This window comes from Dermacentor albipictus, chromosome 6 (assembly GCF_038994185.2).
Source record: "Dermacentor albipictus isolate Rhodes 1998 colony chromosome 6, USDA_Dalb.pri_finalv2, whole genome shotgun sequence".
Lineage (NCBI taxonomy): Eukaryota > Metazoa > Arthropoda > Arachnida > Ixodida > Ixodidae > Dermacentor > Dermacentor albipictus.
In genome coordinates this window covers 20,141,168-20,158,675 of record NC_091826.1, presented here as the reverse complement: position 1 = coordinate 20,158,675, position 17,508 = coordinate 20,141,168, and the positions used below count along the sequence as shown (strand labels likewise).

The following is a 17,508-nucleotide window of genomic DNA, read 5'->3' as shown; positions in this document are numbered from 1 at the left end:
CAGAATCTCATACAAAGGCTACTTTATATCTTTGCTATCTGCAACTAGGCTTCTTATGCGGTCTAAAATGTTGCTGCAATAGGCCTTTAACAAACTAATCTTCAAGAGTGGAATTGCTTAAACAGCAACAGACCCAGCAGTTCCAGTCAAGGGAGAAAAAGCCAAGGAACGAGGTCTTGAAATAGTCGAGTACACTGGGCTCTCTTGAAAGCTGCTTGATGCAGAAGCGTTTCCCTGCTGTGGAGTATTCTGCACAATTGTGCAATAGTACTGTTATTATTCACCACATATTTTCAAGAAGAAAAAGACAGCGTATGTAAAGTCGTGCAACTTTCTATCATACAGGCTGAATTGGCTTTCTATGAAACTAAATGTGAAACAAACAAACAAACAAGAACAAACTTTCAAGTAATGTAGTAAACGTTAGGTGTTTAGCAAGCACAATATCATAGACCTCCTCAAAACTTACATCCTCCATAATGCTTAGCATGGCCTCCGGCGTGGATTTTGCACCATCACCAAGTTAGCTGGATCCGTTCACACATTCTGCTCTTGACTTATGTTCACACAACATTAAGACTATTCCAAAGCTTCTGGCTCTGCCACGTGCTGTAAACTTTTTTGATAAACATAGTCTCAGACTGATATCCAACCTACTGACTGTGTCAGTAGTTATAATTTTACAGTTTCCTTTTCAGTGTGCTCACTCATAATCGTTATGTCCAGTTCAACTTCTGCAGCTCATCTGAAGCACACACATTTTCTGGAGTACCTCAAGGCTGTGCGTTTCCGACCCTCTGTTTTCCCAGCAATACTCAATGTATTGATGTTGCTGGTAGGAAAGCCTCCAAAGGCTAGGCTATGCTAGGTTTGTTACTGTGAGCAGCTTCAAAGGAAACTAAACAACTAACTTATATCCTGACTGCCAACATTCAAAAGTACAATCTGCCTAAAAAAAAGATAGTGCTACTTGTTTCTTCTGCCACTGCTCAACAGAGAATTTACTGTTTAGCACTTCTTGGTCTCATCTAACCATCACAATGACGCCATATTGATTTCCTGAAACTTCTGTACTTTCGTCAACTCATGTCGCTGGGCTTTCCTGAACAAGTATTTGACCTGTTCAAATATGTACGCAATCTTTCCCTGGACCTGTACAGCAATAAAATTTAAAAAACTGACAATATGTCATCATTACCATAACAAGGATTTCTGAATGTCAGAGTGTCCTCCCTAACCTGTAATTTGAAATGCATTGCTGGTATGCTTTGACTGTCATAACCTTAGTTGAAGTCTGCAGTATGTAAATATGATTACATAAATATATACAACATAGAGTTGAATCCTGCCACAACAAAATTGGTGGGGCTCATAAGAAAATCTTGTTGTAGAACACTGTAGACAGGAAAGTTAGAAGTAAGCATGAAACACGCAGTTTAATGGCACAGGCGGAAAGCTTTAGTTTCAAAACTTGTAATTTTGGCCTGCTTGCAATTTCAGGAAAGCAGCAACATGATGTAACTTTCACAAAGACTGTTGCATGGCTGCTGCCAACATTACTTTTAGGAGCATTCAAAAACTGTGGATCCTTGTAGTTTAATTCGGTCATTAATATTTTCTTAATGTCAGAACTCGCAAGGGTAGCTGTAAAGCTTTATTTTTGTCCCCTCTTTTTACAATGTATTTTCAAGCTTGCTCTGTGAAAACAATGTTGAAAGAAAAACATAATTTGTGCCTGTGACAGACTTTGTTGTGGTGGTTACTTTGGCACATTTATGGTACTCTAACAATGAGTAAAGGAAGCTTTTTGCACTGGAAATTTTGTTGAACCAGCATTCTTTATGTTGGAATTCGAGTGCAAATAACAACAGGACTTTTCAGTATGAGGCCCACAGTTCTCTGCTGGAATACCTACCTTCCAACCAGATGCCTTGACATTTGCACTTGGTTTTCATCTGCTTATGCATCTATCGTGCAGTGGTCCTCCTTTCATACTTTGCTTTCTTACTTTATTATATATTCCTTAATCAATTTGGTAAATTTCCCTTTTAGGCAGTGTTCACCAACCTGTTCTTTTTACTTTGTGTCGTTAAGTGCTTCATCAACAAAAAACATAATGACACCACAACGACAACACTGCAATGATGAAACAACATCCATGATGATGACACAATAACAAAACACAACTACAAAACTAAAAGCAAGTGAATGACAGTTGTAAGTAGCTCATGAAAATACTCACAGTTTTTGACTGTGTCCGTGGAAGACCCGTAAGAGGGCTGAACAGCTCTGTTTCATCAGGCTGAAAACAGTGCATAGCACTGCTTTTGTGAATCAGGGGTGTTTGCGAATTCTTGTCACTGTTTGCCACTTGTGAGGAATCCAAGAAGCTTTCCATACCTTAAATGCGAATACAAAGATGTGAGCAAATGTTCAACAACTCAGGCATGCAAAGAGGCAAAGGCAATGAGTTCCTACAGGGTTTAAATCTAAATGTATATTCCTGTCTTGCCAATTTTGTCCTCTATGGGTTAAATGAAGGTAAGGAAAAAACTCTTTTTTCTTCTCTGTACAGGCACGCGCAACACCAAATCTAAAGTATCCATATTAGCCTTAAAGTTGATTATGATTCAGCAGAGGAAGTGTAATGAAATCACATGACTGACACTGTAGTTGGCCTACAGTTGTTTTGAAGTTATTACAGTAAAACAGTGATTATATGAAACTTTCGAACCTATTACTATACAACTGCACGAAAGTGCTTTTTCTTGAGCTACACTGACTTTCATAGATTACATACTTATACAGCGCATATGGACAACGGGTGAAATGAGAACACCGGACTGTTCTTCACATACGCTGTGCAAGATACATAATTAGTCAAAGCAACTAGCCTGCCAGCATATCCTTATGATGTTCAAAGAGGTGTACATTGCTCTGCAAATGTATATAAGGTGTAAAATAACTCATAGATAGAAAGCAAGGCTTGCTGATTTGAAGCCGTCTTCAATAAACCCCGTCGGCACAAAACTGTAAACAAGATCAGTCATCAATACATTATTTTGCTGTTACCTTTAAGGTTACAGAAATATAATCTGTTTCCCCAGATTTCGGCTCCCTAGTTGGCTTGTAAGATGGATGGGCAAAAACTCTGAAGGTAATAATGTTCCCACATGCAAACTCGCTGAAAGTGGCAAGCGCAGAACACAATGCAAAGAATTAAACTGGAAGCTCACAATCCTCATCGCCCGTTGCTGGCTGGTCAACATTATCCTCTGCGTCAAGAAAAGCGGGCATCTCGAGGTGGAGCTCGCCAATGGAGTCATCATCTTCATCTTCAGCATTTCCGACAGAAGTCTTTTTGGTATCTTCTGCGTCTTCTTGATCTTCATCGTCGGAAAGCGGGTTTATTCTCTTTGTTCGCTTTTTGTGTTTGAGAACCACATCCTCATCGTCCGAGTTTTTATCATCTTCTTCTTCACCACCTGTTGATTGAAAGTATAATGCTCAACTGGGAACACTGTAGATGACAAACTTAGACAGCAAATTAATAACATAATCCAAAAGCTTCATTTGAGCTTCCCATCTTTCAAAATGCAGCAAAACAACGAGCGCCAACCAAAATTTCAAAGGTTTGTTTATATCGACCAGCATTTCTACTTGTGTTCAAAAATTAGGTGATATTAAGTTATTGTGAGTGTGACAAGTGTCAATGGTGCCCTCCAAGGCTGCTATGTCTTGTCCGCACTACTAGAATCACCTCAACTTACAAGATCAGCACTGGAGCAAGTTTCAAATATCTAACAACCTGTCAAGTCAAATCACATCGTGGAGTTTTTAACATAAGAATGCAACATGCAAGCTACAAAAGACACTATAGAAGGAGGGGCTTCGATTTAGTTTTTAACCACCTGCGGCTCTTTAAACAAGCACCTAAATCTAGGACCATGACAAATTTTTGCATTCCAGTCCCTTCAAAATGTGGCTACTGCAGTCAACAATTAAAACTGGTATCTCATCAAATGCTTTCAGATCAAAAGGGTGCATATTACATTGGATTCACTTTATGATGGGAGCACAGTACCAGCAATACATTACTTAAGGTCATGAGCCCATTCTGCCAATGAAAAGAAGATTCTAAAAGCATAAGAGGTCATTTGTAGCTTAAATAAAAACAAAAAGACTACTATATGAAATAAATGAAATCACACAAACCAGATGACGTGTCATTATCGTCAGAAAAGTCATTTTCTTCTTCTTCAAATTCATCAGCGAGCGCCAATGGAGACTTCGGTGCGTCATCCGGCTGAACGGCATCTGGTGGGAGTTCTTCGTTGTCCAGGCAGTGTTGCATATAACGCTGCTCTCGTGAACGGTTGCGTTGTTGTCGAACTTTACTCAACAGTTTTTCCTTTAAGAGTGAGCGTTGGCTTACCCCTGAAAGAAAATGATTGCGCATTAAGTTTAATTCACAATCTGCTTTCTTTTCTTTTTACTCTTGTTTTTATTTTAAACATGTTTTCACAGTACCCAGATCAGGCTCCTAAATTAAATATGCATGCTCTGCTTTGCACAAGAACGTATGCTCGCATCAACAACATTCTCACTCTAACATCAAGAGAGCAGACAGCTCAACAGTAACATCACAATTTCGCAATGGTATAACTTCAGTCACAGGCTGCAGCATAATGTACTGAAACAGTTGTGAGTTGACAACACTAAAAACAACTATTGGCCATTCACAAATGTGACATGGCACCCCAATTGTTGTCTGAAAATACTTAGCAATAGTTGATGAACCTGATCTCTTTGAACTACAGTACAAAGGAACACAGAGACACACACAACAGTCGACCATTCTGTGCTACAGTGCAAAAAACGTATAGCAAACTACCCATTGGTCTGCACTAAGCCATATCGTATCCCCTATTCCTTGTGCATGAGTAAAAACCACTGGCTTGTGTTCACACAAGTTCTCTTATATAAAAGTGCTTTTTCATTGGCTGGTGCATGAGTGCTTACCAGTCAGGGAAAAAATCGGCGTGATAACAAGACGATTGTCGTGTGTGTCAGTGGCTAGTCATAGACAGCCCTCGCGTAAGAAAATTTTTGTGAACACAGGTCCTTGTCTGTGAACTACTGTCATTTTCTTCTGTGGGCACTGTCCCATTATCGCGAAAATGCTGTGTTCTTAACAAGAACATTACTAGCTGTAGCAGGTTTGTGCAGTGTCTCAGAAGCAAAAAGCATTAAATTCCAGGGTTTTACGTGCCAAAACCACCATCTGGTTATGAAGCACACAGTAGTGGGGGACTGAATTGATTTTACTCTCTGGGGTTCTTTAACGACCCTAATGCACGGTACATGGGTGTTCTTGCATTTTGCCCCCATCGAAATGCGGCTGCTGCGGCATTGATTTAATCTTGCAGCCTTGTGAACGGCAGCACAACGCCATAGGCACTAAACCACCACACCGGGTGTTTCAGAAGTAGTAATGGTGTTCCTTGGAAATTGCTCGACAGCAAAGAAAATCTCGCCCTTATCCGGATACGAAGCTCATCGGAAGCCTATGGGGACCTGTGGACTCTGGTGAGGACTCTTCTTTGCCTTGTCCTACTGATCCTGCTCGTCTGATAGACTCAAAACAAGCACGGTTGGCGCTTAGGCTTAGTGCGGCCGAGCCGCCGCGCTCGCCCGACGAAGAAGTGTTTGTGCCAGATGTGAGCTCCTCATCTGTACCTTCCACCGGACTGCTGCGCGTGACAACATCCATGCCAACCATGCAGCCGAAGTGTGCATTCGATAGCTCGAATACCCAAGATGAAACACCGAAGGACAGTCCTCTTCGTGATGTGAATGTGAACCTATCCGCAGTCGTGCCGACGGACACTGGTGACCCTATGGACGTGCAGCCGTCTGGCGGTTCGACGAATGCAGCCAAGCGAGGTCCCCCTATCAACGTGCTTCAACAAGACGCCATCGCATCGGAGCAACCGGCAAAAAAGGTAAGGGCCACCCCAGACTATTCCTCCACGGCCTCCCCTACGCCCGCTCCCTCTCAGTCTTACCCAACGCCCACCCCTTCTCAATCATATCGAGTTCACATACGGCCCCTTTCATGCTACGACATAACTTCAGTAGCCACAAAATATGTCCAAAGGGTCATCGACCAATCTCTTGAAACCACCGGATACAAAGGGTTCGCTGCATATAAATCTACCAACTCGATCACTGTGCACTTGGCATCTCTCAGTGATGTGCAGAAAATGTGCACTTTAACATCTATCCCGCTGTCAGAAGATCAACACCTGCCTGTGCAGTGCTACTTTGCATCGGGCCCTAATATACAGAGGTGTGTTGTCTATGGCATTGACCCAGAAGACACCCCTGAGATAATATGTCGTGAATTGACCTCCACGACACACAGGGTGCTCGCAGCTAGATTCATGGGCAAAAGCCGTACATGCTTAGTGACGGTACAGGGCCCTCAATGTATCCCAGAATGGTTTTATTACTATGGCTGCATATTGCGACCTAAACCATACCTCCCTCGAGCGATATTCTGCTACCGCTGCTTTCAACGTGGACACATGCAGGCATTTTGCCCACAGCGTACTATCGATCCAGAAAAGCTCACACCAGAAGGCCAACCACGGTATCGATGTGGCTTGTGTAAATCTGATGAGCACGATTTGACAAGCACAAATTGTCCGACTAAACAGAAGGCCACAATCCGGATACGAAAGGCTATACCAAAAACGACTATAGTAACAACACACAATCGTTATGAGGTTATTGCAGAAGAGCCAGAGATGCTCCTGGCAGAAGAAGAAAAAGCCCCAGAAACACAACTGTATTCTTCTGTTCTTAAACGTGGCAAGCAGTCGCAGACAAAGAAACAGAAATTACCGGAACCTCTGCATCAGTCAGATGATGACCATGATGACATTGACGCTCGGATAGACGCACTGGCCAGAGAGATTGAGCGACTACGCAAACATAAAGAATTGGTAATTCTGCGTCGTCAGAAAATAGGACCGACACGTGACGCTTTAACCACTGCTAATGCCACCGTTACGCCTGGATCCCGTCCGGCACCACAGGTCAACCAAGCTGTTTGGACAGCAGTTTTAGATCAACTTGCTCAGCTAACGTTGCTCATTCAGAATTGCCTGCATCATGGCTAATTCTCTGCAGCAGCTGTCACAGGATGGAATTCTTCAGTGGAATTGTCGGGGCCTAAACTCCAAGTTAGGAGAAATTAAAACCAAGCTTCAATACAATAAGCTACATGTGTGGGCACTGCTTATTCAAGAGCATAATAAGCTATGCTCCCTAACCAATTTTAATGGGTACCATAACCCATCTATTAGAGATAGACGTGCTACTACAATGGCTTCAGCTCTGGGAAAAGCTGCAGTTTATATATCATCGCAAATTGCTCACACAGTGATTGACCTGGAGCCATGGTGTAGTGGTAATCAAGAAGTTGTCGGGGTCCTGACACGACCAGTGAAGAGTCCTGTCATTCTAGTGTCATTCTACGCCAGACCGCAGCGCACACGTTTGAACTTGGGGTGGATAGCCCATCTCCGGTCTACGTACCCGGGAATTCCTATTCTCGTGGGTGGAGACTTCAATGCCCCACATACAGAATGGGGGTACAAGTACAACTCCCGAAGAGGATACCAAGTTAAAAACATCATGAGTGATGCCACTTTTACACTGCTGAACCATCATGCTGTGGCTACCTGTACTGTACCCGCAGTATCTAGAACAAACGCCCCAGACCTCACGTGGTGGTTGGGTCCTGGAATGCCGCAGTGGCGGGTGGAACCAGATACATGGGGCAATGATCATATGCCAATAATAATTGGTTTACACAGAACGTGCATAAAGAAAATTCGACGACGAGTAACAGTCACGCATTGGGATAAGTTTCGGGAATCATCGACTGATAAAGTACCCTCAGAGCCCTCAGAAATTCTTCCCGCTTTGAAAGAACTGCTACGGAGGAACACCACTGTAACCACAGTTGACGATGAACAACCTCAACCGGACCTCACCCTTTTGCAACTTTGGGCAAAGCGACGTCAGGCAGAATTGTATGCGTCGAGAAATCCCGATGCACCAGGTAGCCGTGCACGTGCTAACCATATAGCGGCGAAGGCGCGTCAGCACGAAAAGCAACTTTCTCGACGACGATGGTATGAGTGGTGCGAGAATCTTGGATCGGGCATTGGTAACAGAGCACTTTGGCGCACGTTCCGGTCAATGGAAAGCGGTCATAAGCAACCTGACCCTGCAGCGAGCGTTAGGTTAGCGATGCAGAGTTCGCCGCATCAATTTGCAGAACACGCTGCTAGAGCGTTTTTCCCGAAATACGATCAAGCGTCACCTATAAACTGCCCCGAAATTGATGAGTGTGACACAACTTCCATATCCGATATATCCAGCCCTTTCACCATGGCCGAACTAATAGCGGCGATTGAAACTTCGAAGAAACGAACAACACCTGGTCCCGATGGTATTCCTTATGAGGTTTTCAAGAACATGGAAGGAGCAGCTCTCGACGCACTTCTTCAGGCTATTAATAAAGTATGGGAGACTGGAAACGTTCCACCTGATTGGAAGCACTCAATTGTTGTCGCGATTCCGAAACCAGGAAAGTCTCCAAATAGCCTGCAATCTTTACGCCCAATTTCACTAACCTCAACTGTCTGCAAACTCGCTGAAAAGATGCTGGCCACACGAGTTTCCTGGTGGCTTGAACGCCACGATAAATATAATCCTGCTCAAATTGGATTCCGTTCTTACTTGGGAACTGAAGACGGACTTTCTATCTTATCAGACGATGTTTTACAGGTTTCTCCACACAGTCACGCTGTGCGCACGGTAGTAGCAACAGACATAACGAAAGCTTATGACAATATAGACCATGAAATCATTATATTCAACCTCATCGACCTGGGACTTCCACCGCGGGTGATAAGATTCATCTACTCATTCCTTCAGAATCGCACATTTGTGATTAGAGTAGATGGAAGGCAAGAAGGATACTTCACATCGAACAGAGGAGTCCCACAAGGTTCGGTTCTGGCTCCTCTTCTCTTCAACGTTGCTCTAATACCTCTAGCCTGGCAACCACATCGGATTCCAGATGTGAGGTTCTTAATCTATGCAGATGACGTCACTTTGTGGTCCGTGCATAAAGATATATCTAGACAAACTCAACAGCTTCAAGAAGCCCTTGATGTGCTGAACAACTACGCTCGGAAAGCAGGATTGGACATTTCCGCCCAAAAATCAAGCTATGTTGTGGTGGCCAACAAGAAAGGACGCACAAGAATCACGCAGCACCCCTTTACATTTAGACTTGGCGCAGTGACAATCCCTGAGGCTTCTGAGGTCCGCATACTGGGTCTCGATATTCACCAATCCGGCAGTGGTGCACACTGGCTCCGTAAAACCAGACAGAGTTCGACAAAAACACTTCACCTTATTCGTCGCATTGCAGCAAAAGCAGCTGGAGCTCGTACTGATGTAGCTCGACGGTTGGTGCGTGCAGTCTTGCAGCCACGAATTTTATATCAAGCACAATTTCAACGGCTGACGTTGGCACAGCTAGCACAGTTGGAGACGATTAATCGCGATGCTATGCGCACAATCACAGCACTGCCCCGCATCACTCCGATACCAGCCCTACAGGAACATGCCCAGCTCAACACAATTGCAGAGCTAATTTTGCAACGTGAAAAAGCACGTGAAATAAAAAAGCAACTTATTCGGCTGTCGCTGCGCTGCATGCTCATTTTCACCGCGGCTCTCGGATTGACAATCAGCCCTGTCCAATGCCTCCCTGGGAATTCACCAGCATCACAACTAATAAGCCAACGAAGTTACGACGCAGCGATACAACAGGTACATTGACGAACACAACATCGTCGATGCATCATGCGTTAACACCTGCAAAGTCTATACGGATGCTGCCATTCTCCCAGACGGCGGAAGGACATCATTCCTGAGTACAACGCATAATTTCATCAGCGGCCACCAGCGCTATTTATCTACAGAAGCCAGCGCTCTAGTAATGGAACTTCAAGCCATCCACGACGCTATGCAAGATGCGACATCTAAGCTGCCTTCCATCAAGCAACTAGACATCTTCACGGATTCTTTAGCGGCTATTCAGGAACTCAAGAAGGTCGATAAGGCGATGGAAATCTGCGAGAGAATACACACTATGAATAGTAAGACAGCTACTTGCGTCAAGGTACACTGGATTCAAGGCCATTCAGCGAACCCTCAGAACATTGCTGCTGACCAGCAGGCACACTGCCCTCCTAATCCTGATCCTCCACCTATTCCCCTCCCACCCCAACCCCGTAACTCGCTGCGAGCCCGTAAAAATGTTCTCCGGCAGGACACACGCGCTCTTATCCCACCGTGTGTCTGCTCCCTCCCCCTTCACCTTACTAGGGCGGAGGAAGTTGTGCTTAGGAGGCTTCGGGCCGGGGTGGCCCTTACACCGGCTGTTGTCTCAAGGTGGAACTGGTCGCATTTACCACTGGGTGCTACGTGTCCATACTGCTCCGTTCCTGTGGTGGAATCAGATGCATACCACCTAATATGGACATGTACGGGTTTACAATCGGAACGCTCGCGTCACCTACTGCAAGCCGGCCTCCGCTACAGTGTGACAACCAGCCATGACCGCTGGATACATGATAACAGATTTCACAAAACACTGCTTCAATTCATACACAACACAGGCCTCACAGCACACATATAATACACATATACGCTCCAACAATTATGCCTTAAGGGCAAGCCTTCATCGCAATAAAAAAAAAAAAAAAGAAGTAGTAATGAGTTTCAGAATGTTTCTGAATAGCAATAAGAATCTTTCTTGCCAACTTTTCCAACTGTTTTTCCACACTACTTTAAGCTCTCCTTTACCTGAAATTGCGCAATGTGCCCGACATGTGCATGCAGACGTGCAGTTAGATGTCATGCAATGTGCATGATGTCTACATGACCAACTTTCCTACTTGTCAACTTGCTATAACCAATGCACATTGGCGAGCAGACTAATTATAAACCCGCAACACAGCAACTCGGCAAAACTGCACCTTCCTCACTTCTAGTTAAGACATCCCTTAACTATCCCTGTTTTCGACCAATAAATGAAATGGGAAAAGCCAGATACGAACGTTTTTCCAAAATCGAGCACTCTTCTATAACTCCAGGCACTACAATGGCACTTGTTTTGATGGACCTGAAATCAGACAACATCCATTAATTGCTATGCGTGAAATTTTCATTGCAAGTTTACAAGCTAAGCCTACCATTTTACTTTCATTGTGTACTGCGTTACATTCCTTAGTAATTTAGCTCTTGAATTCAGCACTGGACCTTGGCCATGAGGAAACAAATTTAATTCTTTAGTTGTACTGGTTATAATGACAAGGGCAAAGGAAGCTTCACATAAATGAAAAAACCAATACTCTAATACAAGAAAAAATAGAAATCTCACCAAATGTATGCACATATACTATGCGTACATGGTGCTGACTACAAGCAGTGCTCCCTTGTTTTTTGTGAAGTCAGGAAACTTTAATCACTCTTCCTATCAGCCATCCGAAATGTGTACTAAACATTGACAGCTTGGCTTTTAGACCATGATTTTATGGTAGTTTAATGCTGCAATTGATGGGCTGTTAATCATAAGAGAAAAATGAGAAAACAAAGTATGGCTACATATCTACATAAAATTTTTAAGGAACACTTGCATAAGCTTCAACTCCATTCAGACAGATATATGGAGTAACCAATCTTTCAACTACTGTCGTTACAGAACTGTCAAGTGATTCTTTGTTGAAGATGTAGTTCAAGTACGTGCACCTCAGGCTTTTCAGAATTATTTCTCAGGGTTCTCTTTGCATAATTCTGGGAAGTCAATGTTCAATGTCGCACAGGGATTGTTGCAGCTGCATGCTAGATCTTATTTGTCATCAGCAAGGGATTTGTAAGCAACCAAGCATCAAACAAACCACATGTTCTCAGTCACTGGGCAGATAAATTAAAAGAGGAGGAGCAGACAAAGTTGAAGAAATAAAATGAAATGAAACATGCTCTCGTTCCTCCCCCAGAACACCGGGATGACACACAATTAGATTGCACGTATAACTGCTCAGTGAGAATGAAAAGCTGATATAAACGTGTGTAACTGGGGTACAATTAATTTTTATTACATTATGACATTAAAAAACAAACAACCAAGTAATGTTGTCAGTCTGATGTAACACTGGCTAGTTGTGGGTATGAATGTACAAGGGATAGCTGTATTTGAGATTTTTACAACAGGGAAATAAATGAATTAAATTTGCCAAGAAAGCGTTGCAAGGATGATTGAACTGAATGTTACTGACAGTCAGTTATATCAATATTTTCGGACATTGCCAGTCAACAATTTCAATACTACCAATAGTGCTATCAACAGCAAGCCTTAGCATGCTATCGTAATACTATCGATAGTGCTACCGACAGTTGAAAGAAACTATCGATACAATTGATGGTCAATTTACCAAATAGTTTTTCATCACTACTTTTAATGCAACATCAGCTACAGGCTTGGAAAATTTTCACCTGTGTAAAGAAGCAGTCATTTCATACATTCACATCTCCATCGTACGTCATACAATTCCAAAATGCACAGGCACAATTCTGAAATACAGCTGAACCTCATCATAGCGAAGTGACATCTGATACAAAAATAACTTCATTATAAGCCTATATTTGCAAGGTGTTGTTGAATTTGTTGTTGTAAGCTGTTCTGAAACACTGAAACTCATTACTACTTTTGAAACACTCCATAAGCATGCTACAGCTAATAACGGTCTGTTATGAGTACAGCAAATCGCTTCTATCAACGAGAACAATTTAAAGTTTTCCTTCATTATATCCAATACATAATTTGTTATATCCATATTTACTCTATCGAGGTTTGACTGTATTTGAGATTTCAAAAAAAAAACTGCTTCTCTAATTTCGTTTCTGAAACATGGAACTCACTCTTTCTTTTTCTTAGGGTCATCCACCTTGGTATGCTTCACCAACCGCTTCAGCAGATGGTCCACACCTTCGGAGTGGTCACCATTGTCATCTGCCAGAAGGATCACAGGCTCCTTACTGAGACGAGGAACTATACCAGCAGCAATGGCTCCCAAATTTCGTCGACGTCTAGCTGATAAATGTTGCATCTCTATTCTTTCAACGCCATTCGGTGAAAGGCTGGTCTCAGCCGGCTGTTTTTCGGAAGGCGTTGCCTCTGTCATCACAGGTTCCTCAGCACATTCCTGATCATCCGCACCATTGAGTGTAGTGGGAACAGCCGGCAAGTCATCAAGCAGGGGGTCTGTGCTGCTAGCATCAGGAAGAAAAAAAGCAAGTGCCAAAAAAATGTCACAGATACAACGCTACCTCTCCAGCTACGTCACCAGAAAAAAATAAACAAAGCGTGGCAGGAGCGAAAAAATTGCAGTTTATCTTCTGCAACCAGTTGTAGTTCTGCGATTACAACATTACTTGTGCAGAAGCAAATTAGTATGTTATTCACCAACATATCTGCTGGGGTGGGTGTGACTGCAATCCGAAGAGCATGGTGTGCTCCGTCTAAATTGGACGGAAGTTGTGGCATCAGCACATAGTGAAATGTGAACAGAAAGAAATCTGTTCGGAAGGGCCGTTATACAATAGATTGCAACATGCAATTGTTCTGTAGCTTGTTTGTAAGCATAGTGTAGTCCCCCATAGCACAGGTTTTGAAGCCTGAATTAAGCTGCTGTTACAAATGCAGAAGAACATGGAAACGCAACAATGCATTCTAGCGGTTTCTGGCTTGTTCGTGTTTGAATTTATGCTGACAATATGTGTTTAATGGGCACAAGAACCGTGATGCAGCACAAAGACAAAAGGGCCAGCAGGCTATTATGTGCGACAACATACAGGCAAAATTCAGGTATTCACAAAGAAGCAGAAAAATGCCCACAATACTTTGTCTTCAGCACTGCAACGCAAATTTAAGCTTCCAGAAATTCTACATTTCACTAAACACCCTCAGGCACCAACAATGATATTCTTCCATTCACATGAACTTCCCAAGTTTCATGCTCATACGAATTAAGGTAAAAGGATGTAGACTGGTTGAAAGGAGGCGTACCTTGAACTTGGAAGCGTGGCCATGGCGGTTTCTTCTTCCTTCTTGCAGGCCGAGTTCGATTCTGATCCAGCACTCCGTCTCTGCTGCAGAAAATCCTTCAAACTCAGCCTCTCTGGCTCGTGATAAGGCAGTGACATTCGTTTTTCTGCAGTGCAAACCACAAACAGCATAGAAGCTAGTTAGAAAACAGTTAAAAAAAAATAAATGCTTGCCCAGGGTAGAACTCATTTATGTGCAGGATTAATTAATATGTGCATTAACCGCCTCCTAAGTTGAAACAGAACACACCTTTAAACACATGTTGGAGCTCATAAACATGCATAGAAAATAATGGTGCACGAATACCTACATTTTATTTACATACGGACTACCTACTTCATTTTGAAGACATTATATAGGAGGAACAAGTATGATAACAGCAATCACAACATTTTTGTGTCTAGTTCAAGAGCTAATAGTGTATGCAGGTACATGTGTACCAGTACACGTCTGACTACAAACTACGCAGATTGCATCAGTAGATGCCACCACAATGAGCTGCCATGAACACACAAAATCAAAATAGAAACAATGAATAACAAAGAAAAGCACATACAATTACGAAAAAGATGGTAGCATCGTACGAGTGATATTGCGGTACAGAATCGAATAACTCAATATTTCAAGCATGAAGCAAATACACTTTGATATTTGATCTGATATTGAAAATTTGGGAAAGCTAATTAAGAACAAATAACATAGCATGTCTACAGTTATAGGAGACATCTTGCTACAAGACAAGTACAAAAAGAGTTCGCGTAGTGGTCATTTTTAACGTCTGCTCTTCAGAAAAGTTGTTCAGTAAGCACTCAGTTCTCGTAAACACAATTTCGAGCTTTCGCCTGGAGACAATGCGCTCCTGCTTATGGTTCACTAAAGCACCATACATAGTTCACAAGCGAAGGCATCTCATCTCGCTTTCATGCTGAAGGAAAAGGCATACCAAATAGACAAAAGGGCAAGAGATCTCACCGCGTGCCATTCTTTGGCTCGTGCTGTATATTTGCTTAAGTTCCTCCATTGCTTTCTTGGCCGACTTTCGACCTGCACGCTCCTTCTTTGTGACGTTGCCGGCGGACTCGCCGTCTTCTTCAGGTACCAAAGGACCGCACGAATTTTCATCGCCAACAGCACGAGTTGAGTCTCCAGCGACGTCGTCCACCATTTCATCGTCGGAACTGTCACAGATGCGGCGGCGCACAGGTGAACGGGAATGTTCTGCTCCACTGTCACCCCCGCGTACCACGTCCGAATTTGACGCAAGTTCGACGCCCCGTGATATTGGCTCGCTCGTGGAATCGTCGTCCGAGTCGTCGAGCAGTCGAAGCCTCCTCGGTATATTCGCGCTGTCACCCCCCAGTGCACTGGGTGGTACTTCGAGGCTGCCACTGAGGCTGGGCGCGTCATCAGGGACGGCACTATCCCGTCGTTCGGCGTCGGCATCAGACTTCGACTCTGAGAGTTTTAGGTCACTAGTCGAATCGTCGTCTGAGTCGTCGAGTAATCGAATTCTCCTCGGCTTATTCGCGCTGTAACCCCCCAGTGCACCAGGTGGTACTTCAAGGCCGTTTTTGAGATTCGACGCATCGCCGTTTGGGACGGTACTGTCTCGCTGTTCGGCGTCAGTGCCAGACTTCGAATCGGGGAGTTTCAAGTCACTCGTCGAATCGTCATCCGAATCGTCCAGTAATCGAATCCTCCGATGCGTGCCCTCGCCTTGCGCGCCGGCAGGCAGTTGGACGCTGTGATTGGACATACCACCGTCGAGCAGGGTACTGCTTCGCTCTTCGGAATCGATACCCGAGTCTCGAGTCTTCAGACCTGAATTACCATCATTTACATGAGGACTCTGCCAGTCATCCGTTGGCACGTTCTGGGCGCAAGGGCTGTCACCCGGCTCCTTTCTGTCGGTAGCGAAGTCTTTTCGAACACCGGTTGCGCTGCTTGGAGGGCATGATCCCGTTAATCCGTCGTCTTGAGGAGATGACTCTTCTGTTTCAGGGATTACCTGGAGGCGTTCACCTGGAGTTCCGTCACTCAGGCACTGAGAAGCTTGACTGGAATGTGGGAGCTTTTGCACACCATCTCCGACGGATGGTGTATCCGCTGGCGAGCATGTCGAGTACGTTTCAGAGATCGTGTCCGTTTTTTGCGAGAACAGAGACTGATCGGAAGCCTGTTCAGGTTGACTGAAGAACGAATCCATCCTCACGTGAAGCAATGTCCTTAGGAAAAGGTTTCACACACCTGTCTAACCTAAAGCACACGCAGCGCAACGGTTGCTGACTTCACTGTTCATTTTCTCTCACTGGCAATTCGTGCAGATTATAACGCATAGTTACGCAATATCCGCGGCAAATCACTGAAGGTTTCACACTCCTCCAATGGGCCAGTAAAATGTGCGCAAAAGTATGTATATTCGCGAAGTTAACAATGGGTTAAAGACCGCATGACCAATAAAAGCGCTCCCTTCACCAACTTTCCCGCGAAAACATTTCCCGCCAACACCAGCTGATGGAAGCACTTGAGTGCGCTGCTGACGTGCTGCCTTTCTTATTTGTGAGAATCAAAGTACGTTAGCCTTGGTTAACATTGACACCTAGCAAACTCACAATAACCGTCAATATTTTTTCCAGGTAAGTTTCTTAAATGATGACCATACCAGAAATCACATGTGACAAATGCACTGCGCAAATTCTAACTTGCTGTTTTATAGCACAAGCCGCGCCGTCACGGACATCACGGTGTTCACCTCTGCTTTTTATGATCTACATGAGCCAAATGGAAAAGAGACTAGAACAGAGCACAATAGGAACCGACATAAGCTATATGCTGGAAGGGCAGAAGGTAGTTCAAGTACTAGCCGGACTGATGTATGCAGATGATATAGTACTGCTTGCTGACACCCGAGAAGGACTACAGGAACTAATGAGCATATGTGGAGAGGAGGGAGAAAAATTGGGACTCCAATTCAGTAGAGAGAAGTCTGGGGTAATAGTATACAATGCAGAAAGGGGGGAGCCATTGGAAATACAAAGCACTAAGATTGATCATGTTCAAAAATACAAGTATTTGGGCATATGGCTAAACGAGGGCAAAAAGTACTTGGAAGAACAGGAAAAAATCATGATTGAAAAAGTGAAAAGGAACTCGGCTGTAATGAAACACAAGGCACTTTGGAACTATAATAGGTACGAGGTGGTTAGGGGCGTATGGAAAGGGGTTATGGTACCTGGCCTCACATTCGG

At 43.8% G+C, this 17,508-nt stretch overlaps 1 protein-coding gene across 3 annotated transcripts in view; it reads right to left on the bottom strand.

The window, feature by feature from the left end:
* LOC135921040 (claspin-like) overlaps nt 1–16,963 on the bottom strand; it is a 34,420-nt gene extending 17,457 nt beyond the window's left edge. For 2 of the 3 annotated variants that reach the window (XM_065455348.2, XM_065455350.2), the window contains exons 1-8: nt 15,233–16,963; nt 14,222–14,366; nt 13,075–13,425; nt 11,214–11,278; nt 4,216–4,437; nt 3,237–3,485; nt 2,243–2,400; nt 134–249 (exon numbers count right to left, since the gene is read on the bottom strand). In XM_065455348.2, the coding sequence (XP_065311420.1) occupies nt 134–249; nt 2,243–2,400; nt 3,237–3,485; nt 4,216–4,437; nt 11,214–11,278; nt 13,075–13,425; nt 14,222–14,366; nt 15,233–16,466 (2,540 nt within the window). In that variant the 5' untranslated portion in view covers nt 16,467–16,963. The remainder of the gene's footprint in view (nt 1–133; nt 250–2,242; nt 2,401–3,236; nt 3,486–4,215; nt 4,438–11,213; nt 11,279–13,074; nt 13,426–14,221; nt 14,367–15,232) is intronic. The other variant, XM_065455349.2, reaches the window with a different exon arrangement.
* Between the last annotated feature and the right edge of the window lie 545 nt (nt 16,964–17,508).